Below are 26893 nucleotides of genomic sequence, written 5' to 3'. Positions count from 1 at the left end.
GAGGGACAGCATCTATTTGGATTTTTCAGCGAACAATCGAACAAGCTCATGAGCAAGAGAAAAAAACCATCATTCAGACGGCGCAGCGCCTCCGCCTCCCTCATGGTGCTCAGTTGTGAAACCTTTGCAGCGCAACCATTGAGATTGAATGTTGCAGGACAAGTGGCGCAAATGGAGGAAGGCGCATTCTGGAGATCAGAGCACTCTTCTTAGGTCGGACAACCCTCCAAGCCTTGTCATCTGTCGTCCTTTTAGGCGTGCGCCTTTGTGTACGTGTGTTGTGGAAGCCCATGAGCCTGTCTTCCTGTGAATGAACAGCACAGACCTACTGTATTAAGAAGGTCCACGGAGGTGCATGGAATCCCCCAGCCTTGTCACTATTGTTGTTAAAAAAACATGAAATCTGTAACTGGCGTAAGAATAATGGTATTCGAACCGAAATATTAGTTTCTGTGACGAGTGTTTCCATTGCCAAGCCACTGAAAAGGTACGCTATAACAACTAGTCCCTAGTAATTTGTATTAGAGATATGCTTACTAGTCTATAGCGCTAGTATAGGCCTTGAAAGTGCTGGTTTCTCTCATAGAACGCGAGATTACCTCGCTATGGGAATACGCACACAACGCGTAAAATCGATAGACTAACGTCCTTGGGCGTAATTGGCGTGCGAGAATAGCGAGAGAGGAGTGCTCGATAGAGATCGATCGCGCACGTTACGACAGAGGATGGCGACAATTTTGCAAGTGGTGACCCTCTCTGCAGCAATCGTCTACTTGGTCACAGGGGTAATGAAACTAGCATCCCTTGGTAAGTATGCCTCCATAGAATCATACAGTCACAATCACCGCCTCAGCCCATTACAGTGACACTTGCGTCCCTAATACAGTCCCCACTTTTGTCCTGATGTGCTCAAAGTTAGAAGACTCTCCGTGTAATGTGCACGCGAATGTCTCTGATGGGCTTTTTCACACCAGTCCCGGGAATCATGGCTGGCACGTTCCACGTCCCACCACCACCACCACCAGCCGGCTCGATATCCCACAGACTGACGATTGCCGCGCCCAGGGCCACGAGCTCCTTCTCGGCAAATGTCCGTCCCTTGCACATGGCCGCTCCGGAACCCCACGGCTTGAGGCGCCCGTACCGGGCGACCAGTTTTCCCGACTCGGGGTCGAGCTGGAGGAAGCGGTCTGGAATGAATGCGTCCGGATCCGGGTACACGGCAGGATCGCGCTGGATGAGCGAGTGCGGCGCCGAGACGAACGTGCCCGGGGCGAGGTTATGCGTGTAGGCGCCGTCGCGGATGGTGACAGGGCGCGCCACGTACCGGATCGACGTCGCCTCGTTGGCCATCCGGTACGTCTCGAACAGGCACGCCTTCAAGAGGGCGCAGTCGCGACAGAGGCCGTGCAGGTCGAACGCTGTGATCTCTGGCGGATCGGTCCGGGATATCGTGACGTGTGATGCTATCTCCTCGCGAATTCGAGGTAGAAGGCCCGGGGTGGAATACACGTAGAGCAGGAACCAGAACAGCACGGGCTGCGTGTTGGCGTTTTGGCCCCAGAGGATCGCCAGGTCGCCTGCGCCGCGGTCCCGGAACGACCATTTCTCGCGGCGGTAGACCGCGTTGCGCGCGAGGGCAACCTCGCTGACGTCCGACATGTCGGCGCCAAAGTCAACTGCCTCGCCTCGCTGGTACTGGTCGATGCGTCGATACAAGGCCTCCATCTCTTGAAGCAGACGCGATCTCGCAGCCACGCCGTCCTTGACAAGTTTGAAGGGAGCCCAGGATGGGACGCCGATCATCAGCAGCGGAAACAGGTCGTTGTCGAATTTCCAGAAATCGCCCAGAAGCCCGGGACAGCGATCGAGGAAGTCCTGTCCGTAAAGAAGAGGAATGGCAATGCACGCCCCGAAATCTCGCGAGAGACTCTGCAAGCCGGCCTCCACCGCTGCTGTCTTGCCCGGTAGGTTGGGTGTGGTGAGGCGAACGTTGGCAGATAGTTCCCAGCGCGTCATCTGTGCCGGGTTGGACGAGAAGCTGACGAAGGAGGCTGCTTTCTGGGAGATGCAGCTCTGCTCCAGGGCGGATGTCGCGGCAGTGTCGTTGAGAAACATCCGTTCGATAGGAGCGAGAAGGTCTTTCCAAGAGTCTTCCAGCTTTTTCTTGAGGGCCGGCGAGTCCACCGCTCCAAAGACGCGGGTAAACAAGGTGTACTGGACTGGTTCGGCGTTGAGGGCGTGATGAGGCTGCGACATGATGCGGTCAATGTTGGGAAGGTTGGCAAGGACCTGGTGGGTTGTTGTGAGGCCGAAGAGAGAGCCGCCGCGTCGTCGAAGCGTCCAGCTAGAAAGTCCTCACGTCAGTTCTCAAGGTAGCCTAAGAGGTTTCCCACCAGCATGCTGCTGCGTAGGTAACTCACTATATATGCCGACCCAGGCCACCATGGTTGATGATATAACCAACAAGAGCGATCTCAACGGCCGCCCACCCCGGGAACAGTCTGTATTTCTTCTGCTTGAAGATCGCCCTCTGAAGTAAGCCAGCAATCAAGACCACAGCGAACAACTTGTATCCCACAGGTAACCCTGAGTAGACTGATGATAGACGCTGCGAAGCCCCTTTGACCATTGGCCAGTGGTTCGCCTGGTCTAATAGCTCAGCCATCGTCGTTGACACTCACAGGGCCTCCGGTCTGAATGCACCGGATGAGGAATTGAAACGCATTTACGCGGGGGGTGTGCCTTGTCTGCAGGTGAAAGGATGATAAGAATAGCAATGGAATGTGACGGGTCACAACTTGGAAGTGTTGTACAAATGGATTTCATAAATTACCTGTCAGATCCCAGGCCCGTTTATTTCAGTCTCGTTCAAACGAACTTTTGTAAACTTTCCGGGGGAGCCAAGGAGCTAATTTATTAGCGCTTTTATAAGAAATTAGCTAGTCTTTGACCCTTCCGATTTGCTGAGAAGTCGCCCAAGTACTTGTAGTTGAAATCGTTCTACGAGTAACTGTTGCAACTGCCAATTGGATCTGACTCGATGGCGGTAGAGTCACGCTAGTAGTAGGATTAGCTGTAGATTCTATACTGTAGTCACAGGGGTAATGATAGTTAGCACCGCGTGGAGTCTTTCCATTCGCCACTGTCATTTGATGGTCATTTGACTGAAACACGTGGAAGCTTTCCTTAGTAAGGAAATATCTTTTTGCATTACGAAAATGATCTGTGGTCCACTCGGTACCACGTGATTCTAGATTCATTTGAGGTACCTTTTTACCATCTGCAATGTCTGAACCCATAGTGTCATTCAGTCACATCTGCTGTGACGGCGCTGGCAGTGGGCTTGATAGTCCTTAAGCAACAGCGACAGATCAATTGAGCATTGCTTCAGACAGCAAATGGGGCGCTAGTTGGTGCTCGAGACCTTCTATTCCTCCTTGGGTACTGTTCCTGCGACGCCCTACAGGCTATCCTGCGATCGATCTAGTTATAGCGACTATACGCCTCCCTCCTGTGTTTAGTTTGGTTTGTTCGTGTTGTCGCTAGGCGATCGAGACAGTGCCACGACCAGAACACCGCTCCCATCTACCGGCCCCTGGACAGGCCTCTGTGCGTTCTTGCACGTACGTGCATGCTCCCGAATTCGATCCCTGAACAGTACAAGCCATGGAAAACTTTATGGGCAATGCCTGTGAGGATCCATAACGAAACATCCTACTCTCCCTTTAGTTGACTGTATGGCAAGTGTCGCAATTCTTTCGCGGGGGTTCCATGGTTTTGTATCGCCAGCCTGCGCGGATTCGCCTCAATCTGGCGCTGTAGTGTCTCCTCCCTGCTGTCGATGGGAACCTTCTAGTTATCGTCCATAGGCACCGGCCTCCAGGTCCAAGCCCATTCCCCTCCCCACCTTACTCACCATCCACCGCCGCTTAAACTCTTCCCTGGCCAATTCTCTAGTCCTCTTTGCCCAGACCTCGCTTCCCACACGGCCCCTCACGAATCCTTCCTGAAGGGCCAGTATTGCAGCCTCAATCCCCCGTTCCTCACACGCAGCATCGTATAATTGGCGGGCGACTACGGTCGGCGCAGTGAGCATCTCGTCGACATGCGGAATGTCGTTCTTGGCAGCGCGGGCATGCGCTGATGATATCGCCTGGTCAGCCTTGCTCAAGGAAGATTGGAGGAGCGAGATATTGCTCGATATTGTCGCATGTAACGCCTTCAGGTTACTCAGTTCCCCGTTTAATGTACTCGTGGTAGATTGCATGGCGGCATACTGCGAGGCTAGTGGTGCCAATGCGGAGTTGTTCTGGGAGATTTGTTGGTGTAGGGACGTTGTGAGTAGGTGTGAAAGATGGGTTAGCAGAGCCTCCTTTTCCGGGTTGACCGGTATTGGAGGGGCGGGAATGTGGTGGGATGATTGAGGGTTGGGAGCTGGCAGCGGAATGTCAAAGGGAGAATCCAGAAGATTTGGTGTCGGCGCTGGTTTCGGAGCAGGAGGTTGGGGTGGTGGTTGATATTGCTGTTGAGGTGGTGGGTATGGCTGTTGCGGAGGTTGCTGTGCGTAGTTTGCAGGATACTGTTGCGAAATGGGCCGCCCGGGAGGCTGGCCATAAGGCAGTGGTGATGATGCTGTTGGCACATGGCCGTATTGTTCTGAGGGCAGTGGTCTGGCACGGTCGGAGACTTGGCCTGGGCCTTGACCAGGTGAAGAACTCATCGCAGGGTGAGGCTGGGCTGGAGGGTACTGCTGTGGTGGGCCCGGTTGACCCGGTGGAGGTGGTGGAGGTGCGTATGAAGACGGCACTGGTTCGTACGCAGCTTGTGGATGTTGGTGCTGCTGATAGGGAGGTTGAGGAGATATGGACTGGCGAAGGCTGCTGGACCGTTGGGGCACAAAATTGGTGCCGCTAGCGGGTCGTTGGATGCTTCCATTTCCGTACGGCTGCTGAGATCTTTGGCCAGGGACTTGCGCCTGAGAAGGCAGAGGCGGCGGAGCATCATAACGTCCTGGTCGTGAAGAAGCTGTCGGAAAGCCTGGGCTGGTCGGGGCGGGAATTGGGACGCCGGTTTGAGTAGGCTGTTTGGGCGGAGGTGGTGGTGGAGCGGGTGCGCCTGGGTGCTGTACAGGCGGAGGAGGGTTTGAAGATGGCGGTGGTTGCATCTCCCGTGGTAAAGGCGGCACTGGTGGAGGTTGTGGCTGCGCTGGTCTTTGCTGTTGAACCGGCGACCTGGACATGACAGGCGGCTCTTTGGCAAAAATGTCGGACAAGATGGACATAAAGTCCAAGATATTCGATCTCTGTACAAGAGCCCGTCAGTCGGGGCTGTTCCGGACACCCTGCTCTTTGTCTCTTCTCTCTTCCTTTGCACCTGAACCTACCTCCCAGTGTTCTCTCCAATGCGCCAAGTACGGATGATATATTCTCCCATCCCCACCGACATGTTGACCCGGTCTAATCATCATCTCTTCCGTCGGAGTGACATAGCACATGGGTGCCTCGTAAGGGTAGGCATGAGGAATCCATAATACTATGGGAAACCGATATGTACTTCCTCGAAAGCTGACAGGGATAGTGCCCTTGAACTGCAGGAGGAGCGCAGGCGCTCCATTCTCGAACGCTGGGTGTCACCAGTCAGTGTCTCCCTTCCCATCTTTCTGTATATGCGACGCACTGTAGACATCTGTCCGAGGAGCGAAGCCCGGATTGCGGGTGAGGACGTGGGCAAGGTCCGAATAGGTTCGATTCGGGTCGCGGTATTCCTGCAAGCTGTTAGCTGACCGACTTGGACGACGGTCACAGACATCCCGTACGTACGCGTTTCAATACATCGTAAAGCCAGTTCAGTGTCTTCTGGGGCACGCCTGCCATTGACGTAACAATCACTCGAGAGAATGCTCCTGGTAGATTTGGACGGCGGATGCGATTCTGGTGTTGGGGCCTGGTCGTCTTCTATTGGCCAAGCCTCTACCAAAGATATTAGGTAATGCGGGGAGGCTGCTGGATGCAAATGCTACGAGAAGTCTCACGTTCACAACAAGGAGACAATTAGCTGTCGATGGAATCTGGATTTGGGGGTATCATAAAGCTAAGACTAATCGTACAACATCATCAGGCACCGCTCATGTTTGTGCCTTCCTGGTACAGGATCCATCACCCCATCAGTCATCTGTTGCAGCCTCCGTGTTGGTGACTTGCCTGCAATCTATTTCTGTTGAGCGGCAGCCTGCTTGTCGAGATCCAACTCAACCCCACGCTGCCTGGTCTTGCCCTCGTCGTGCATCTCGTTGTATTTGGCTTGCTCGGTGCGGTCGCCAGTCAAGCCCGCCACGGCACTGCCGACAGCTCCTTGAGCGCGATCGCTGACGCCCTTGCCGAGGTCACTCAGTTGACCCTTAGCCTCTTGTCCTTGGCCCTGCAGATTCTGTTCGCGGCCTTGTTGCTTCAGATTCTCGCTGCCGACGAGGTTGCCGATGGTCTCTTTAGCGCTGCCAATAGTCTGGTCCCATTGGCCTTGAGTACGGTCGGAACTGTCTTTGGCAGGAGCACCGGTAGAGCTGATGGTGAAGGGCCCTGCCTTGGCAGCGGTGTGGGAAAGGTCAGACTCGGCGGCACCCTTGTTCTTGTATTCTTCGGCCTTTGCCTGGGAGGTGACGTTAGTAGGGTCTACTTGGATTGACAAGACTGGAACCGCAAACTCACCTTGTCGCCGGTGCTACCAGTCACAGCAGCAATACCGGACTGGACATAGCCAGTGGCAGTGTCGACCACCGACTTAAGAGAAGAAGTGTTGTCGTTGGAAGACATGTTGAAGTGAGTGGGTGTGCAGTGTGCTAGTGTTGGATGCTTGTATCAATAAGAGTTTCTTTCGAATCGTGGTTTGGTCTGAGATGGAGAGATGGAAGAGGGACTGAGCCAGGATCTGAGCACAATTTATAGACAAACGCTGGGAAGCTGAATTCTGTTTGTCGCGACAGTGAACCTGGTTTTCAGCAGGCACGGCACTGGCACACTGGGTGCTGGCGCAGCTGGTGGAGGGCGTGTGCTTTGTGCCAAGTGGCTTTGTGGCGCGCCATCGACGTCATCGGGGAGCACTGGTGGAGCCCACCGAGGCACAGGGCGAACCATGGCAAACCATGGCCCATCAGTGACCATCTCGCAATCGGCCACCTGCGAGGCACAGGAGGGAAAAGCAGAGAATGCCCTTCACCACAAATACGCAATCCCATCTCACCACCCACAGCCACCCATCACCACTCGGGAATGGTACCCCTCCACTCCTCCTCGACCTCGACGTTTGATTCCCTGATTCCATACAAGGTTCACGAACATTCCCCCGTGGCAAGGAATGTTGGCTCCATTGGTGTGCTCGTGTGTTCCGCAAGCCTCACCAGGCGTGGAGATCGTCAGGCACTTGCTGGTGCTGGCAAGAGAAATCTCAGAACGGGGCCGCCGTCCAGGTTGTTGTCGTCATCCTGCAAATCTGCTGTGCATGTGCATGTGCATGTGCAGGTGCAACATGCAACGCATTGCAGCTACTCCTCACCCAAATCTCAACTTGGGACACACAAACACCAGCAGAAATGCAACCACCCACATGGCGAAGATCATACCGTACAGCTTCAGTCGTCCAAACCATCCCTCTTCTTCGCTCATGCGTTTCAGGAATGCCATGTTCTTGCTCGCCGCCTCCATCCCGCTCAGGCTGACATCTAGTCCTTCGATCGCCCGACCCAAGATGCCCTTGTCTTGTTCCAGAGAGAACTGAAGCTTCCTCTGTTCCTGTTTTAGCTGGGCTGCCATTTTCACCAGAGACGCTGTAATGTCTTCGTGCACACGCGAAGAATCCAAGAGTGATCGCTCTGTCCCAGCAAAATTCGAGACACCGCTGGCCTGCGCATCAGCTTTGTTCGTGTCGCCTTGTCCTTTGCCTCGTCGCCGCAGACTCGAAGCCCCGAACAATTCTTCCCTCGTATCTTGATTCTTTTCTATGGCCTCTGCGGGATGTTCCTCCTCCTGCATGCTTTTGACGGGTTTCCCTTCTAGTAGTGGAGCGTCATGCGTGCTCTTCTTCGCTGAGTCCTCAGTCACATGGGACTGCACCTGCGTCTGCAAAAAGTCATAAATGGTTTCCCCTCCGTCGTCGACAATGGGCGGCTTCCACTCCTCCGGCCCCATCATCTCAACCTCCCTCGCGATGTCCTCGATCCGGTCCCTCAGTCTCTTGATGATTGTTCTCTTCTCGGCCAGATCCTTGATAGCCTCATATTTAGCCCGCTGTACGCGGATAGTCTGTGCCTTTCGCTCCAGGTGTAGAAGTAGTGTGCGAGCGCCCTCGACGTTGCGCAGCCATTTCGTGCGGTGGTACGGCAACGGAGACCACAATTCGGCCTGGACCTGCTTTTGCAGCGGGGTCAACTCGGCGGTATGGTTGGTGTCGGAAGGAGATGGCGTCAGGAGGATCAACTCTTGGTACCGGGTGAGGGTGCGATGGAGGTTGAGGTAGCTAACTTCATGATGGAAAGGTCGGCCTTGGGTGTTGTCTGTAGAAGAGTGATCCCGCCTTTGGCCCGCACCAAATGGGAGCGCGACGGGTCGCAGTGCCGTGGTCAAGGACATGGAGATGATAGTGTAGACCGACCGACTCGATGTTGTGGTCTCGTCGCCTGCTAGCGACGGGGTCAAAACAGCAGACAAAAAGTCCTGGCACCGCTGCTAATGAATCTTTCCTTGGTTCCCCGGATCTGGAGTAAACGTGTCCATGAGGAAATTGAGCCTATGGCGGAGCATGTCTGCAGCTTGGCTCCCTTCCTCGAATTCGTTACATGATTAAGCGCCGGGAGCCACCGAGAGGCTAACAGCGTAACAGGCTACAGGGTACTCCGTAATTACAACTCCAAATACTCTATCGATAAGCGGCCTTTCTCTATCTATGGGGTCTTACGTTACCTTCCCCTGTTAAAGGCAGGTAGTGGCCGTAACACTCTTGTACAAAGAAGCATCGATACTGCAATCAAACTCGCCGTGTCTCTTCCAAACCAGGGGCCTTTGGAGCTCTAGGGTGGTGTTGTGTGTTGGTGCACACTGCTAACTTCAATGTGTTCTGATATATTTCTCGTCTCTTATAAGAAGGACATAGTAACCTGAGATTCTACCAGTACACCTTACTGTGACATGAACATCGATGGGACATCATGTCTCAGTTATTCAAACACCTTTGGTTTTCTAGCGTTTGAATTTATGTTTTCAGTGGGTTACATTGAGTCCTCTTGTCCCTTTCTTGCCAACATTTCCCATCTCTCCCCTTCCTAGCCTCCAGGAAGCCTCCACCTCTGACTGACTCTGATTCTGCCTACCCATGATTTCTTCTTTCAATCATATCTATAGTTCTGAGGTGCAGTATCATAATAGTCGAGGTAATGACTCGGTTCCATTGAAAAGTTGTCGCGGTGCTGGTCGAACTCAACGGCGTCGTCGGCGATATAGTTGGCCATGATCTCCATGGGAAGTTTGTTGGCCCGGCTCTGGAACCACTCGGCCTGGGCGAGGGGGAGATTGAGTCGGGTGATGAAGTTTGGATACCATGGTGCCTGTCGGACGAACATGGTGTCAGGGAGCAGATCAGACCATAGCACAATGCATGGCAACGGAAAAGAGGGACCAAATGGCCATCGTCAATGCTCCAAATGCAAGATTGTAGTCCGGGGAGACCAATGCACTTACCATCCAAATCTGCGCCACCATGATCCTATCCTGTTCAGTCGCGTTTGGCATCCCGGCATGCCACGTTCGGAAGTCCCTCAACATCACATCCCCTTTCTTCATGGTTGCGCGCACAGGCGGTCTCACGGCTCTGCGTGCCTCGACGGCCTCTTCGAGCACAGGACACGATGGTGTGCCGACCTTTTGCTTCCCAAAGACCGTCTCCGGGGTGGCGATGGTCTGGTCGCGCTCGTCGGTGAAGGCATGTGAGCCGAGCCAGAACTCGGTGGCGCCGTTGTCGAGCGTGAAGTCGTTGAGGGCTGTATTGGCCACGATGACGAACGGACATTTCGGGTGGCGGAAGCGGGTGTCCTTGTGGACGGGCTGGCGCAGGCCACCGGTGCCGGCGAGGGCGTTGTTGCCAGTGGACATGATCCATTTAGGGTTGGCCCCGAGGTAGCTATACACAAGTCAGCTCAGCAATTTTGGATTGTGGGGAAAGAGGAAGGAGACTAGAATTGGAGCTCTCGGTGTGATATAGCAGATAGAGAGGGACCAGACTTACGCGTTCATCACCTGGATCACAAACGGATTGAAATGGACATCTTCAAACAACAACTCAGGCTTCGTGAATGGAGGAGCCTGTAGTATATTTGCTGTTTCCTCGAGTTTCTCATCAGCATCCTGCAATCTTCTCTTTGGGATCGACTTTCCGGGCTGTTCAACTGAACTCACACTTCACGCCCTGGTTGTACACTTTCGCCCCGGCATGTCTTTCTCTCAAAATCCGATTCCGGTCACCGCTCATATGCTTGTGAAGGATGTCGCAGTGTTCTGGGTCCACGACGCCTTTGAGAACGACCATCCCATCTTGATGGAGTCCTTCAAGGGCCATTTGCAGCGCTGGGGCTGAGTAGGATCCCTTCTTGACATCTTCGTCCATCAGTGGCACACGACGTGGCCCATCGGGCTTGGGTTCTTTGAGAATGGCAGACGGCATGATTATTGAACTTGAAATGCGATAAAAGACACTGCTGTGCGCTGAATCCTGTGCTCTGGGTGCCACGATTCCTGGATTTGTTTCCTCTCTCTTGTCCAATTATAGGTACTCTGTAAGCCAGTCTTGTTTTGTTTTCAAAATTATAGACTCCTTTGAACCCGACATGTTCTACCATCAAGAAAACATCAACCTATCCGGAACATCGGCGACGAGGTTGGGATTGGACTCGTATCGGCCGTTCGGTCGGAATAGAATCAGGACGCTGGCTGGTATCCACTGTTGATAAGGGCAATTGGCGTTTGAGCCGAACTAGAGAATGCACGAACCGGGGTGTCGGTGATCGGCTGTACAGCTTAGTGTCTGTGGAACGTGCGAGGCGGGAGACTGGGGTCGAGCCCTGGATGCGACGTTGAACTTATCTTGTCAGACACCAAACAGGGTGGACGTATATTGCCGGATACGCGTGATAGGCTTGTACAGCCACCCAGATTGATAGGATTGCCGTCCAGTGGACCAAGGTGACCAGTCTGGACTCCTCAAGATGCATTTGGACCTTGTCGTTGCGGACTTGTTGCCACTGTGGGTGAAGGAGACGTTGAAGAGTTGGAATCGATCATCTGTGCCATGTTGCGAGGACTAGCTGCGGACTGCAGTATATCAGAAGCCGCAGCTCCCACACCACATCTCCACTGTGGTCCTCTGTGAGCCCATCCTTTCAATATTCTCATCCTCATTCATCGTCGAACTCTCCAAGGGAGCATTTGTGAAACGGCAGTATGGGCACCTCCGACTTGGATAAACCCCGGATCACCGGCATCAACGCCTTTCGTCCCAAGAACCTCCTGGCTTCGTTCCGCATCAAAAAGGCCAACTTCAAGCGTGGAATCCAGAGCAAGGAGAACTTCAAGCAGTACCTCCGCACTCCAGGCTCGAATGCGGATCCTACAGGTTCATATTCCTGGATCAACGATGGTACGCTCCCCTTCGATTGCTCTCTGTCTGCTCTACGATCAATGCAGATCATCTGACCTGAAGCTGTCGGCGTTAGACCTCCTTCCGACACCTCCTGAAGCCCGAACATGGGCGTGGTGGAACTACTTCTTCTTCTACTTCTCCCTGTCCATGGACAACTGGACGTTGGGCTCGGTCATGATCGGCTGCGGACTGAATTGGTGGCAGTCCATCCTGATTGTCTTCTTCAGCCAGGTGCTGAGCTCGGTGGCCATGGCCATCAACTCGCGGTCTGGAGAGGTCTACCATGTCGGATATCCCATCATCTCTCGCGCGGTCTTTGGCACATGGGGCGCCTACTACGTCGTCTTTGCGCGTGCTGTGTTGGCTATCGTTTACTACGCCATCAAGCTGTACATTGGATCTTCCTTTGTGGTGAACATGTTGACGGCCGGTATGTCATGTGTATAGAGAACGCAAGAACTTATATTGAGTTCCATACTGACACCAAACACAGTATTTGGCGACTCGTACCGCAACCTACACAACTCTATCCCCGCATCTGTGGGCATGTCTTCGGCCCAGTTCATCGCCTTCTTCCTGTACTGGCTCGTCCACATCCCCTTCACCCTTCTCCGACCATACCAGTTGCGTTGGGTCTTTACTCTCAAGATGGTCACGGTCGTGCCGGCCTGCTTCGGTCTGTTTATCTTCTGCATGGCCAACACCAAGGGTAACATCGGCGGAGGAATTCCTGGGGCTCCGGCCTCGACGTCGACGAGCTTTGCCTGGTTCGTCGTTTATGCCTTCAACAGCGGCCTGGGCAATACTGTAAGTTTCTATCTTCCTTGACAGAGAGAGTATAAACTTACCCGTGCGAGGCCAACATCATTACGAACCAACCAGATTTCAGTCGTTGGGCAAAATACAAATACGCCTCGGTCTGGCCGCAGCTGATCGCCAATCCTATTAGCGTGACCATCTCAGCCTCGCTGGGCATCCTGGCCACGTCGGCGATCAACCACTCGTGGGGGCTCGAGCTGTGGAATCCGTGGGATCTCCTCGACGCCATCTTGCGGCGATACGACACTTCGGGGGTCCGGTTTGCCGTCTTTGTGTGCGCCAGTTTTTGGGCCTTGTTGATTCTGGGCACGAACGTTGCAGCGAACATGATTCCATTCGGGGCGGACAGCACCTTGCTTCTGCCACGATACATCAACATAACTCGAGGGCAGTTCTTGGGTCTATGTCTGGCCTGGGCCGTCAATCCATGGCAGATTCTTCGATCGGCAACGGGTAAGAGCTTTTCTCTCCCCACCATTTATTCTTGTCGTGTGTAGGACGCTATGACGTCTTGCTTGACGAATGTTGTCAACTATGGGACTGACGAATCTCCAGTATTTCTCAACTTCCTCGGCGGCTACATTATCTTCATGGCCTCAGCCGTCGGTATCATGATCGCCGAGTACTTCATCTTGACCAAAGGCAACATCTTCCTGCAGCACCTGTACGACGGCAGCCGCGCCAATCCGCACTACTACTACTACCGCGGCTGGAACATTCAGGCGTACATCGCCTACATCGTCGGTGTGGTCATCCCTTTCCCCGGCTTCTGCGGCTCCCTGGGCGCCAACGTGTCCGAGACGGCCATGAACCTGGGCCATCTGGGATGGTGTCTGTCGTTTGCCGTCTCCATCGCCGTCTACGTGCCCTTGTGCTATTTCTGGCCGACCAAGAACCAGAAGCTAATCAAGAGCATGGGGCTAAAGTTTGAAGAGACGGCGGTCGAAGAGTTCAGCCCGGCAGATCTCCCGAACTTCAATCCGGCTGTCATTCACGGCCGCGAGGTCTTGTCGTCGATCGGACCCGTGAATGGGGAGGAGGATGTCGAGTCGGCGACGGAGAAGGATATCGGCCAGAGTACCGTGGTGGCGTCCAAGATGGAGTGATGCTATACTCCCTAGATCTGTATGAAAGAGGGGGCCGTGGTCAGAGGAATAGGCAATTTTGCTGGATACATGAGCATAGGAGATGGGTGGGAGATTGAGATCAAGTATATACGAGTAAATTCAATCATGATTTTGGTCCTGCTTCCTCGACAATGAGGCCGTTGAGTGCGAAGTTGCAGCAAAGACTCGATGCTTGCCATCTATACACCATACCACATACCATCCGCCCCTGAACGCCCAGCCTTGAATGTGGCCAGTGCTGTATCATGCACTCCCCGAATTACTGTTGGCCAGAAACCATCATGTGGAGAATGTCTGGGGGAGGATCAAGACTCGGCGCAATCAATCTACATTGACACACTCCCCTCCATCCATCCATCCATCCACTTCAACGACGCAATATCCAAGTATGTACACCCACCAGTGCCCATTTCTGTACACCTTTCCTACCTTCGAAACGGGTCTGACAGTCCAGAAACGCCAAAGCCGTTGACCAGGGTGCCTCGTCGTGCCGAAAACAACTTCCTATCCGGCACTTCGCCCATGTCCGAAGCTCCTATCTATCCAACGCCTCCCCCTTCGTTCTCCACACGTCGCCCTATCAATGAAAGTCTCTCCCCAGATTCTTTTCTCCTGCCTGGATCGGCTAAGGCGATTGTTCGAAAACCCACCCTCGGTTTGTGTCTGCCTTGGAGGTGGATCTTCAGAACTTGCTGGGTATGTTGCCTTTGTTTCTGCCGGATAACAGATGCAGGCCCCAGAAAGCCGCTTGGTCGCCCATAGCTTAACCCGACAGGAGGCAATAGAGCGATATGGTCCCAATCTCCGCGTGTCGGTGTCTCTCATATCTCGTCCGGACCGTGGATCAAGTCTCAGGTGGATGTTGACTCTGCCCCCTCTCCAGGCTTGAGTCGTCTCCATGTCTGCTCCCCTTGCCGCGCCGTCCACTGTTCAATCCCGATGTCGCTTCGATCAAGTCCTGTGAAAGAGCGTGTGGGTTTCGCTACCTACCACCCACCTAGTTACCTATGCAGGTGGATCTATTGCCCTTACACGGCCGCCTCTCTAGGCACGAGCACTAGTCCCTTGGCCGTATGTATGTCTGGAAGTATTTCGCAGACCCCACCACCATCTATCGATGGCCCATAGACCCGTCTTACAGTCCACACGTTGGCCGGGCCTGCTCCTTCGGCTTCAAACCCAAGGGACGGAAAAAGGGCCAGTTGATTCGCGCGGCTCGTGCGCTGGGTTCGACCCTCAGGAAGGATTGGGGGGACATTGGGACGCCGACCTGGGGCTTGGCTGGTTGTGGACTTTGTAAACATGTCTCTTGACTTTTTCATTCTAATTATCGATTGTTTGGATATCTCGGTTGCGTGCTGCTCCTCGCTGAAAATCACCCTTTTTGTGGGGGGTGCGTCGGGATCGCGAGAACAGAAAGCATGGAGTTCGACCTGATTGTGCGTAACGGCAATGTCGTGACGGCGTCGGATATTTGGTACAACTGCGATATTGGAGTCAAGGTGCGTAAACTCATCCAGGGTGGGAAGAGAGGGAGAGGAAAAAGAGTGACGAAGATTGAGAAGCGGGAGAAAGGAAATACAATTCTACCAGTTGTTTCTGCCTTTCTACCAGCCTCTTCATCCCTAGTCTGGCACCCCATCCATTCCGCTGTTTTCTTGCCCTTTCACAGCGTTCGAGTCCCTTGGGCATAGACTTTGCATATACAAGACCTAACGCCTCTCTCTGACCTGTTAGGATGGCACCATCGTCGCCGTGGCCCGCGACCTCCCCGTCCGCAACGGCGACCAGGTCTCCATCCTCGACGCCGAGGGCGCCTACATCACGCCCGGCGGCATCGACACCCACGTCCACCTGAGCCAGCTGTACGAGGCGTCGGTCGACAGCCTGATGCGCACACAGATCACCAACGGCAAGATCCCCGACCTGGCCAACTACACCAACGACACGTACGACACGGGCACGCGCAGCGCCGTGGCCGGCGGCACCACCACCGTCATCACCTTCGCGAGCCAGCTGCGCAACGACGAGAGCCTGGTGCCCGTGCTGGAGGAGTACGCCAAGCTCGCCGACGGCCAGTCGTACTGCGACTACGGCTTCCACATGATCCTGTCCAATCCCACCAAGCACATCCTCGAGGTCGACCTGCCCATGATGGTCGAGCGGTACGGCATCACCAGCGTCAAGATCTACATGACCTACAAGGCCTTCCAGCTGAGGGACTATGAGATTCTGGATGTGATGCACGCGGCCCGGCGCTTGGGCATCACCACCATGGTGCATGCCGAGAATGCCGATGTGATTGACTGGATGACGGAGCATCTGGAGGAGCAGGGCATGACGGCGCCGTATCATCACGGGACGTCGAGGCCGCCGATTGTCGAGGCCGAGGCCACGGTAAGTGATCTTCTTCACTAAACACATGGAATGTGGAACGTGGAAATTGCCAGGACAAAAGAGGGAACTAGACGGGCCGGCTGACGCATTTGGGGGTTCTCTTAGAATCGAGCCATTGTCCTGGCCGAGCTCATGGACACGCCCATCCTCCTCGTCCACATCTCGGGCGGACATGCCACCCGGGTCATTCGCGACGCCCAGACCCGCCTTCTGCCCGTCCACGGCGAAACCTGTCCGCAGTACCTCTTCCTCCTGGCCGAGAGCATGAAAAAGGAAGGCTTCGAAGGCGCCAAATGCGTCTGTTCGCCACCGATCCGCGAAGAGCCAGCAGACCAGGACGCCATCTGGACGGGGATCAAGAACGGGACCTTCACCACCTTGTCGTCGGACCACGCACCCATCAAGTTCGACCATCCACAAGGTAAACTGCGCGGTCTGGCACACGGCGGCGGCGAACAGGGCAAGTTCCAATACATCCCCAACGGGCTGCCGGGGGTCGAGACACGAGTACCGCTGCTATGGTCTGGCGGCGTGCTCACGGGACGAATCACGCCGCAGAAGTTTGTTGAAGTCACGGCCACAAATCCGGCCAAGCTGTACGGCCTGACCAACAAAGGGACCATCGGCCCGGGGTTCGACGCAGACTTAACCATCTGGTATCCGCAGGATAAATTCAAGCCGTTCAAATTGACCAACGACATGTTGCACCATGCTATCGACTATACTCCTTTCGAAGGTATCGAGTTCAAGAATTGGCCGAGGTACACGCTGGTCAGAGGCACAGTCGTCTTCAAAGAGGGCGAGGTCGTCGGCAAGTTGGGCTATGGCAAGTACCAGCGCAGGACAAAGAGTACCCTGAGCGGCCCGCGAAACGAGTTTCTGAGTGAATGGCGGCCGGTGTATCCTATGAATTAGCGCCAGATAGTGCAATAGACATTTAGAGAAATCAATAGGCCGGATTTCGCATCACAAAGCACCTCCTTGCACATTAGATCCATATCCTGAGAGTGCTAAGATTGGAGTCTAGCCGAAATTTCGAAATCGGATTTGACCGTTTCGCATACCGCCGGATGATGGATTCGTTCCGATCAGTAGTGCATGCTATCAGGCGTGGGGCGTGGACAGAGGTAAATGACCCACAGAAAGTTGCCTTCAGGTAGACTCTTGCGGGGAGCGCTTTGGGACAGCGATTTGGAGACCGTTCGGGACGGTGTCAGTGGTCGGTGCAACATCTCAGCCATTCTGGACTCGTTCATCTCAAGCAGAGAGACTGTTTCCCAGGCATCAGGTGCGAGGCCAACTCCGACAACCACAAGCCCGGCATTGGATATCAGCTGCCAACATGGTGCTCAAGTCGTGGCTGGATGTGCCTGAGGATCATGACTTTTCCATTGAAAACCTCCCTTTTGGCATCTTCTCAACAGCCGACAATGTAGGTTGCCAGCAGTGCCAACATCCTAAGAATGTCTTAGCCCTCGTGAGAGGTCTGGTGAGCTAACAGGAAACAGACGACGCCGCGGCCTGGCATCGCGATTGGGAGATTTATCGTCGACATGTCAGCATTGGTTGATACAGAGGCATTCTCCATGTACTGTACCTGTCAATTCCCGTACGCGGTGTTAAAGGAGGTATGAAGCTCGTTGCCACGACTCCTTCTTGAATGTCGTGCGAACTGCAATACAGAGTCGTCTTTCTGACTGGGCCAGACCGTCTTGAATTCGTTTGCAGCCCTTGGCCGCGAAACGGTCAATGCGGTGCGGATGTTCGTCAAGTATCTCCTCGTGGAGATGACCCCAATCATGCGGGACAATAAAGAGCTGAGGCAGAAATGCATCGTCGACACCGCCCTGGTCAAGGTCGACATGCATTTGCCCATGAAGATTGGAGATTTTACGGATTTTCTCAATTCACGAACGGTGAGCAGTGATGATCTTCTGCTGTTGCAGGATTAGATCCGTGGCCAGTTGGAGTAAAGCTGACAGCTCAAGCATGCAAAAAATACCCATTCAACGAGCAGCACGCCAGTGAACATGTTAGTGGACAAACCCTAGCTTGACGACACCGCCTCATATAGGATCCAGGTTCAACCCCCCTCGTGCGTTCACTGGTCGCGTGTCCAGTATTGTGGCTTCGGGCACGCCAATCGTTCGACCGCTGGGACATTTGATTGACTCGAATGGTAAAGCATACGTCGGACCGTCACAGCAGATGGACGTCGAGATGGAGTTTGCTTTCTTCCTCGGGGAAGGAATTAAGCGTTTCGAGCGGGTCTCGATCGAGGAGGCCGAGAATCACATATTCGGGGTGGTGCTTCTGAACGACTGGTCAAGTATGCCTGCCTCCTGCGGTCCTTTCGTGCGTCACGCTGATGGTTGAAATCTCCAGCACGCGATGTCCAGGCTCCCGAAGACCATCCTTTTGCCGCCTTCAATGCCAAATCCTTCGCCTCGACCATCAGCCCCTGGGTTGTGTCGATTGACGCCTTGGAGCCCTACCGCACGAAGACCCAGCCTCAAGAGCCATCAGATCTATTGCCGTATCTGGTCGACAAAAGGGAGCTCGGGACCTTTGACATCTCCATCCACATGGAGTGGAAGCTTTCACCCGAGGGCGAAGTGTTCGATACCGCCACCAGTAACTTGACCAATGCGTACTGGTCCTTTGCGCAAATGTTGACCCACCATGCATTTGGAGGCTGTGAAATGAGAACGGGAGACTTGATTGGAACCGGTACAATTACAGGAGAGGTAGGTACCTGAGTAGCCTCGCTGGAGTTTGTTCAAGCAGCCTGACTCGCGAATTAGGGTGCGGAATCGATTTGTTCTCTGGTCGAGCGTACACGGAACGGAACAAAGGAGATTGAGACACCTGCAGGGAACAAGAGATTTTATGTTCAAGACGGAGACGTCGTCATGTTTACGGGCTGGGCGGGTGACAAAGGCGATCCAACAGTGGCAGGGAAGAGGGTGGGCTTCGGGAGCTGCGATGGAATCATTCTCCCAGCGAGGCCGTTGTGAATAGACAAAGCGTAGTAGGAGGTGTGGGAGAGAGAGAGAGTCAATTTACGTTACGTGTATGTGAGAGAAGGGAGAGACTGAGAAGAACAGCACCCAGAATGGTTCAAAAGGAGATTGATACTGAGCTAGCCGTAGATGGAAGCTATGGTCATGTGACCCAAACTCCGAGCTATGCCTCAAATGGAAATAATGTCGTGCGACGCCCTCTTATCACTTCCTGCGACTCATGGACGAACACCGTGAATTCTACCACGTCCTTTAAAGACCGTTGGTCTATAGTATATACAAGATAGACTGTCAGTAACTCTCGAAGCGCCCCTAGCGCTAGCCCGAAGACCTTTGGCCGAGGCCTCGCGTGACAGTCATTAGTCGGTAGTCCCTTGGCAGCGCTGCTAATACTCGTAGTCACATTCCTGGCGTGTGATTGGCTGAAGCAACGTCCATCCCGTCCATCGCGATAAGAAACTACGGCGACAGACTCTCGAGTCTTAGACTCTTGATTCGACTCCATCGTTTGCCTACCTCGTATTGTCCACGATCCTCAATCTCTCTACACGGACTCTCTGCGACTACTGCTATGTATGGCTCCTTTGTTCTGTCTCTATAACTATGCTGCGCTCGAATAAGTCACTGGACATGACTTTCCGCCATGTACTCCACCGCCTTTCAACCAGTGTCTCCCCAGTTTCATGAGCCTCCGGCTCCACTCACAGCCCCCGTAAGGCTCCATCGCCCTCGCACTCGACGGTCGTGTGACTTTTGTCGCTCTCGCAAGAGTGCTTGTCGGCTCGACCAAGGGCCTCCATGCTACGCCTGCCGTCTGTACGCCCGGGAATGTATCATCAGCGAGAGACCGCCACGGAAGAGGCAAAAATCGACGAGCGAAGCAGGAAGAACCACTGTAGTCTCAGCCACCACTCACGACACGGGTGCTGCTAGACCGGCACACTCTGATGGACCCAGATCATCGAACTGGACGCAGGGATCCCAGGCCGCGGTACTTGCCAACAACGACGCGGATCTCGCCGTCTTCTCCCCTCAATCCAATGGAAGCTCGCAGCAGATGTCGCCCACGCAGGGAGCAGGCTCCGTAACTTCACAGGTTTCGGTCGAATCAGGTCGGCCGACAACAAGACACGCCGTCGTGGGACGAGAGCACGATGCGCCCACCGAGTCATTGGACGCGTGGCCGACCAAAACCACCTTCCTCCTAGGAGACACAGGCGAGTCGGACCCCTACCTGCTTCGGCACTTTTCGTCGGAATATCTCGACTCATCGGTGGATGACATTGCCAAGGTGACACCCAGACATATGCTACGTGCATCAGACCCAGACGTCATGCACAGCCAAGGAAAGCCCTTGATCATGTCGATCGCCGACCATTCGCTCTACGACCGAGGAGAACCGCGACTGGACCAAAAAGTCCTTGACCAAGCGGCATGCGAAGTCTCCCAGATGATCTCGGATGAGACAGGCGTCCGACTGGTCAAGCTCTTCTTCCGATACATCTACCCGTATTTCCCCATCTTGTCTAAGACGCGTCTTCTGTACCCGCTGGCCGAACTGCCCTCGCGACTCAAGTCCCTCCCGCTCTCTCTCAAAGCAGCCATCTATGCATCAGCTTTGGCCTTCTTCACCTATGACGACGTGCTGGCGACCACGATTGTCCATTCGCCTCCGTCGAGCCAGCGATTGTACCGCATCGCCTGGGTCGCTGTGACGCACGAAGTCCACACGCCTCACCTCTCCACTTTGCAATCATGCTTACTGCTTCTCCAACGGGTTAACGACGATCGGTACGTGATGGACACCGTGTTTCGGTGGAGTTTGCTCGGCTGGACCGTAGCTCTGGCACAGACCTTTGGCTTGTCCACCGACTGCCTCGACTGGACGGGGCTTCCAGAGTGGGAAAAGAGGCTGCGGCGGCGTCTTTGGTGGGCGGTTTTTGTCATGGACAAATGGGCATTCATGTCGGCCGGGTTGACGAGCCACATCCACGATGACAACTACGACGTCGCGCCTCTGACTGCGGCCGACTTTGTCTATTCTGGCGAGACAGAGTCGTCCCAACAACAACAGCAACACAACGGCAGTGTCGAAGCCGCGAGCTCCGCTGGCGCTACCGAGCCTCCCTTATCCCACTTCTATCATCTGACCCGCCTCACCGCGATTCTCAGCGACATCCAAACCGCGTTCTTCACCATTGCCGCCTCCAAACGCACCGAACGCGACTTTCAACTCTCCATCGATCTGGCCAAGCCCATCCGCCGCCGCCTCAAGGAATGGAAGACGTCGTACGACACCTATCTTGACTCTCCGCACCTCCACGGCCACCACCACCACAACACCACCGCCATACGTTCCCGCTCGTCTGGTCTGGACGGCAACGCCTCCCTGGGGCTAAGCTACCTCGTCACCAACATCATCCTCTTCCGCGCCCTCCTCCGGCCCATCGAATCCAACCTCCCCTCGTCGATTCCGTCGTCTTCCTCCGAAGCCGGCCGTGACGCGGTCCGCATCGGCGCCAAGACGTGCTGCATGGAGGCCGTCGAGTTCGTCGAGTCGCTGCGCCGCAACGTCTGGGACGCGTTTTGGCACTCGTGGTCGCGCGCGGGGTTTGCCATGATCTCGTCCATGACGATCCGGCTGCTGATCACGAGCGAGGAGTCGGGCGAGGTCGACGAGATCAACGCCCTCATCAGGCGGTGGCGCTGGGCGTTGCGCACGGGCGGGGGCAGCGCCGGGAATGTCTTGATGAGTTTGGCGCTGTTGAGGCTCGATCGGTCGTTGGTGACGAGGGGGATTCACGAGAGTGACGAGGAGTGACCATCAAGAGGGGATGGATATAAATGCAATGTCCACTAATCTTTCCATCTCCGTACGGATTTCGACTTCCAGATAGCGACGACCGGGAAACCGGTGGTATTCGTCGGGAATATTGCTAGGTATAACGATTGATGAATGCGATCTCTGTGGTTTCAAACACCGGTACATACTGCCCTGTTTGGTAACCACGTACTGACCAGGTATCTACTCCTCCTCGTAGTTGTCCGGGTCGTATCATGCAGTACGCAATTCGCTTTCGCCCGCATCAGACGGCTGAGCCACGCTGCTCTAGCTCACCCAGTAACGATATCCTCTGGCCCCCACTCGGCCCCCACCCAACCATGGCTGATTGGCTCCTACTTAACCCCCTTTTGGCGGTTCTTCGCCAGGGTTGTTATTGCGTGGTTGCGCCTCAACGGCCCTGGCCTGGGTTTCAGCCACTCGTTCTAGCCGCCGACCGAACTGACGCCCGCGTGAACGCCGTGGGGCGATCCATGACTGTGCCCTGGCACCATCAGACGATGATGAACCAAAGTATCGCATCGAGGAGAGGGTCTAAAGACCGTTGCTATGCCACACTGCCCGAGTCACTGTGCAATGGGCATGACTCTTCTGCGACCACGACATTGTCTGTCAGACTTCCTTGCGGAGGACGAGATTGCATCGACATTCTTTTCCAACTCGATGTGACCCCCTGGCCAGCCAGTCCTGCAGGGGCGTTTCCTGAGACCCGCTGAGACACAGGCATGGTCGTTACCGGGCCAGGGATCCTGTATCAGAACGCGGCAGATTTGCTGCTAATAATTGCGGTGGCTGTCCGCCTCCTCTGCGCGGTACATCAACAGGTTTCCGTCCAAGATGGGCTATGCACAGGGCAGACACAGCAACCGATATTCCTCGCCATACAATCATTGACAACAACCTCATCATCAGCATTATATTCTTGATCGCTTGAATGTCGCTGGACACCAACAAGAAGTCACTACCCAAGCTGCCGTGGGACAAATCCCCTTTGCTGCTGTCAGTCAAACATGCAGAGCGAGCCCCAGCCAGAACCCAGCGCAGCAACCCGCGCCTCCCGCCTAAGGATGTCTACCTCAGCCTGGCCATGCTCCTGTGCCTGACTCTCTCCCTCCTGACGGTCTTCTACACGCGCTTCGCCATCTTCCTGGGCCAGATCAATCAGCTCGTGCTGATCGGCTTCCTCGTCGCCGTCATGGGCATGTGTCTTGAAGGCCAGGTCCTCCGCACGGCCCTGATGGCGTGCGGGAAGCGTCGGGGAACCACGCTGCAGGACCTCGATGCGCTGATGCGCAAGGACCCATTCGCGGACCACGTCTTCTGGGCATACCGGCTGTTGCTGCTGATTATCTTCGGCCTGCCGCTGCTGCTCAGCGTCGGCTACAAACAATTCATCGGCGGGAGCAGCACGATCCTGGTGCACGAGGGCCCTGGGTTCTTCGGGTTCGCGGCGCCGCCGGGCATGCAGCGGATCGGGGACGGCCTCTCGCTGCTCTCACAAGTCTATGTGCCCTTCTGGACGGACCCGGGCTTGAACCGGACGTACGGGTTCAACGTCTTCATCGCGGCCGACAACAAGACCGCCGCGATCGTGGACTCGCCGTTCCCTTCCTACCTGACGGCGATCCAGAGCAGGCTCAAGGACGGGGAGACACTGACCATGTCCACCACGGTCAACGCCACCGTCTCCGAGATCCACGATATCTCGGACGAGGACCGAAACAGCGCGGACTTTTGGACCGACGTGGCCGCGCAGTTCGGGCACGACTTCACCGTCAACGGCGGCAACGTGCGCGGGGCGAACAACGCGCTCTGGGCGGGCATGAGCGGCAACTTCCTGACCAACTTCACTACCATGTACTTTTCGGCGTGGAACACGACGCGCAACGAGACGTTCGAGTCGGAGGCCATCCGGACCGAGCAGTCGCGGCGCATCGCCGACGTGACGTGGGTGATTTCCCCGTCCAACATCACGCTGACCGCGGCCAGGCTGGTCGTCCAGCCCGACGCCACTGTGAACCAGACGGTGCTGCAGAACAACGCCATCGGCCTGCAGGAGATGTTCAGCAACTACCTCGGCGAGTACGACTGGCACAACCGCGCGGGCGCCTTCGACTACCCGTACCCGATCTCTCCGGAGAGCGGGCCGCTGGTGTTTGCGCAGCCCGTTAATACCGTGCCGGCGCTGGCGGCGGCCATGGCGTGGGCGCGCACCTCCAGCCTCGACACCATCGTCCGGCCGCAGGGGATCCAGAACGCCGAGATCCGCGCCCTGACCGGCTACGACAAGGCCGCCGCCGACATCCTCTCCATCAAGACCGTGCCGACCCTGCGCCGCCATCCGCTGCTGATCCTGCTGCTGATGGTGAACCCGCTCCTGTCGTTCATCTGCGTCGCCGTCAAGGCCCTCGTGCTCCACGACAGTCCCGTCCGCGACGGGTTCAGCACCCTCTCTCTGCTCGCGGCTTCCTGGGAGGCCGATTTCATCGCCTCCAACGACGCTGCCAGTCTCGCTGGCGCTGGGGGGCGGCTGAAGCGGCCTGTCATCGTGCATTTCGCGCCAGAGAGGGGCTGAACTAATAATAATCGCGATGGGAAATAGCCCATTGAATCACGACTTTTACATGAACAGCAAAAAGGGGCAAGATCGTGATTGCTGATGAGGACAAAGCTGGCAGTTGTATCTATGAATTCATCACTTGTTCGAGAAGACAGTGCATTGATCGATCTGTGTATAAAGACAAAGAACTTCGAGGGCCGGCTCTCAATGGTGTGCATATATTGCTGTTGCTGTGGCAGTGGCGCGCTGGCTTCTCATGTAAAATCCGAGCAGGAAACGGTCATTTGACGCCCCGAGTTATACATACGGCCCATTCAGCGAGCCGATGTACAGCGACTGCTGGTGATCCGCGACCCACTCCTTCAGCTCCTCCGAGATGTCCAAGTGGCTCTTCTTCACATTCCAGAAGGACGCAGGCAACAACGCGTCGTTGCCCGTGTCGACCTCGACGATGGCAGCGCGGAGGACCAGGTCCTGCCTGCGAGCCACGGACCATCGGCGCCCGCACATGCTGATGCCGTGCATGAGCGTGTCGAAGATGGGTTCGCGCCGCTGCTGGTTCATCTTGCGGTAGATGACCAGCTTGAACCGCGCGGCGACGAAGAGCATGGTCCCGAGGACCGGCGTGCTGAGTTCGGCGTCCGCGTCGCTGATGCTGCGAAGCGCCAGCACGATGTCCTCGCACGCCTGGAGGCATCGCTGCAGCGGAATCTCGTTGCACGAAGTTTCATCCGCCTCGATAAGGCGCGCGTAGAGGATGATGACACTCGCATGGGACAGGATGCTGGTGAGGACGAGGTTGGGATCAAAGTCGATCAGTCCATCTGCCAGCAACGTATAGCTGGTGGCTGGCTGGGCACGGACATAGTTCATGAGGTTGTGGTATATCTCGTCACACGTGGCAAATGCCTGGCCCTTTGCTTGATCATATCTCCCCTGCTCATGGTCGTAGAGGAAGTTGTGGAGAGGTTGCAGGCCGATCGCGGCGAGATGCGTGTGGCTGCGGAAGCTGTCCCTGAGGTCCGGCGTGCTCACATAGGCAACGCTCGACAAGTGGTCCATCACGGCAGCCGACACGTCCCGCCATGAGATGCCCAAGGTCGAAACGGCGTCCATGGCAAGCGAGGACCAGGTCAAAGGGATCGCCAGTTCATCCCCGGTGTTGCTGCCTATTGCTGGAGGGCCGACTTGTGCAGGGCTCTGCAGCTGCATCTGATTCAACAGCTTGCGGAAAAGGCCAATGTTTTCGCACATGCGCCGGCAGACAGCGAGTATGCTGAACGTACTGGGGATGTTGTCCGAGCCATAGTCCAAGATGGCAATGATCAAGAGTGCTTGGAGTGATTTCAATGATGCTTTGGAGAAGGCCTCATTCACTACCTGCGACCTGAGGTACTGTGAAAGTCGATATCTCCCGTTGTATCCCAAACAGATGGCCTGACTCGAGTATGCTATCTGAAGGGCAATAACGGCCTTGAGAACCACGTCATCGATGTGTGTCAGAGGCAGAGGGAGGGCGTCAAGGGCATCCTGGATGTGTTGGCGGCTTAATATAGGGTACCATGGTTGAGTTTCCTTGAACCACGAGTCGGCCAAGGTATGAAGGTATGCATGGGATAGGGTCGTCAAGTCTGCAACGGCAGCATCTGATTCTGCCTGTGTCGCATTGGATTTCGGTAGCTCCACATGGGAGACAGACGGAGTATTGGAGATGGAGTGTTGTGGTGGCGATATGTCAATGGGTTGGTGGGGGGAAGATGTCGCTGCGAGGGGAGGGCTGAGGATGGGATTTGGGGTCGCCGTCGAGGACGTTGTTCGTTCGTGCTTGAACTTCTCGACTTCTTGCTCCAGGGTCTCTGGCCAGGGATCAGACAATGTCTTCTTCAGAATGAATGGGAACGACTACCCAGGCGATTTTCGAGTTGCGATACGTAGCCAGCACGAAGACCGCGTTTCTTCGTCTTGGTCACATACTGGCAACGAACCTTTGCTTTGGCGCAGAAAGAACAATTGGGGAGCCGCCTGTCACATTTCGTCTTGCGCTGTCGACAGAGATGGCACCTATGTAGACTCTATTAGTCGCCATGAATTGCAGGTGGTGATGGAGTAGAGGGAGGTTGTTCACACTGTGGAGCTTCTCTCTTCCGAGAAGGGGATTTCGGGGGATTCGCTGCTCATTGTTGGCGCCCGCCTGTGGTTTCGAGGGACAATATCAGAAGACACGAGAAGAGAAGAAGTCATCACGTCGAGGGAGTATTTGGGAGTGGTCGAGTGGTGAAAAGAACCGTCGCCGAGACTTGGGCCGCAGGTGGCTGTGGGTGGCGTTGGCGGGAGACGCTCCGCAGGCATCGGCGATACACGGGCCGATATGGACATCGACCTGCAGCTGCGCATATGCTTCTTCTACGTGGCCCAGTAGATGACCATGATTGATTCATGCGTA

General features: G+C 55.3%; 7 protein-coding genes across 8 annotated transcripts; 2 read left to right on the top strand and 5 right to left on the bottom strand.

The window, feature by feature from the left end:
• Nucleotides 1–915: 915 nt before the first annotated feature.
• PV07_12187 (uncharacterized protein) lies at nucleotides 916–2668 on the bottom strand (the record flags this gene model as incomplete). The annotated part of the gene is made up of 2 exons (XM_016399690.1): nucleotides 916–2347; nucleotides 2424–2668. 2 exons carry the CDS (start codon nucleotides 2666–2668, stop codon nucleotides 916–918), a joined length of 1677 nt encoding a protein of 558 aa, XP_016242502.1.
• A 734-nt stretch (nucleotides 2669–3402) lies between these two features.
• PV07_12186 lies at nucleotides 3403–5908 on the bottom strand. Of its 2 annotated transcripts, XM_016399688.1 has the most exons (4): nucleotides 5823–5908; nucleotides 5680–5767; nucleotides 5387–5625; nucleotides 3403–5305 (listed from the first exon to the last, which is right to left on the bottom strand). In XM_016399688.1, exons 1-4 carry the CDS (start codon nucleotides 5874–5876, stop codon nucleotides 3860–3862), a joined length of 1827 nt encoding a protein of 608 aa, XP_016242500.1. In that variant the 5' UTR covers nucleotides 5877–5908; the 3' UTR covers nucleotides 3403–3859. The 2 variants fall into 2 exon arrangements, with proteins under 2 accessions (XP_016242500.1, XP_016242501.1); XM_016399689.1 differs by having other exon boundaries at nucleotides 3403–5625.
• Nucleotides 5909–6210: 302 nt separating this feature from the next.
• On the bottom strand, nucleotides 6211–6812 carry PV07_12185 (uncharacterized protein; the record flags this gene model as incomplete). The annotated part of the gene is made up of 2 exons (XM_016399687.1): nucleotides 6211–6648; nucleotides 6708–6812. 2 exons carry the CDS (start codon nucleotides 6810–6812, stop codon nucleotides 6211–6213), a joined length of 543 nt encoding a protein of 180 aa, XP_016242499.1.
• A 735-nt stretch (nucleotides 6813–7547) lies between these two features.
• PV07_12184 (uncharacterized protein) lies at nucleotides 7548–8624 on the bottom strand (the record flags this gene model as incomplete). The annotated part of the gene is made up of 1 exon (XM_016399686.1): nucleotides 7548–8624. One exon carries the CDS (start codon nucleotides 8622–8624, stop codon nucleotides 7548–7550), a length of 1077 nt encoding a protein of 358 aa, XP_016242498.1.
• Nucleotides 8625–19564: 10940 nt separating this feature from the next.
• Nucleotides 19565–21995, top strand: PV07_12183 (uncharacterized protein). Its single transcript, XM_016399685.1, has one exon. The coding sequence runs from the start codon at nucleotides 19692–19694 to the stop codon at nucleotides 21867–21869; it is 2178 nt and encodes a 725-aa protein (XP_016242497.1). The 5' UTR covers nucleotides 19565–19691; the 3' UTR covers nucleotides 21870–21995.
• Nucleotides 21996–22379: 384 nt separating this feature from the next.
• Nucleotides 22380–25522, top strand: PV07_12182 (uncharacterized protein). Its single transcript, XM_016399684.1, has one exon. It carries the CDS (start codon nucleotides 22825–22827, stop codon nucleotides 24463–24465), a length of 1641 nt encoding a protein of 546 aa, XP_016242496.1. The 5' UTR covers nucleotides 22380–22824; the 3' UTR covers nucleotides 24466–25522.
• PV07_12181 (uncharacterized protein) lies at nucleotides 24074–26697 on the bottom strand. The gene is made up of 3 exons (XM_016399683.1): nucleotides 26576–26697; nucleotides 26357–26511; nucleotides 24074–26306 (listed from the first exon to the last, which is right to left on the bottom strand). Exons 1-3 carry the CDS (start codon nucleotides 26689–26691, stop codon nucleotides 24748–24750), a joined length of 1830 nt encoding a protein of 609 aa, XP_016242495.1. The 5' UTR covers nucleotides 26692–26697; the 3' UTR covers nucleotides 24074–24747.
• Between the last annotated feature and the right edge of the window lie 196 nt (nucleotides 26698–26893).

This window comes from Cladophialophora immunda (genome assembly GCF_000835495.1).
Source record: "Cladophialophora immunda strain CBS 83496 unplaced genomic scaffold supercont1.8, whole genome shotgun sequence".
Taxonomy (NCBI): domain Eukaryota; kingdom Fungi; phylum Ascomycota; class Eurotiomycetes; order Chaetothyriales; family Herpotrichiellaceae; genus Cladophialophora; species Cladophialophora immunda.
Note: the sequence above shows the minus strand (reverse complement) of the source record. Positions and strands in the feature narration are given on the sequence as shown.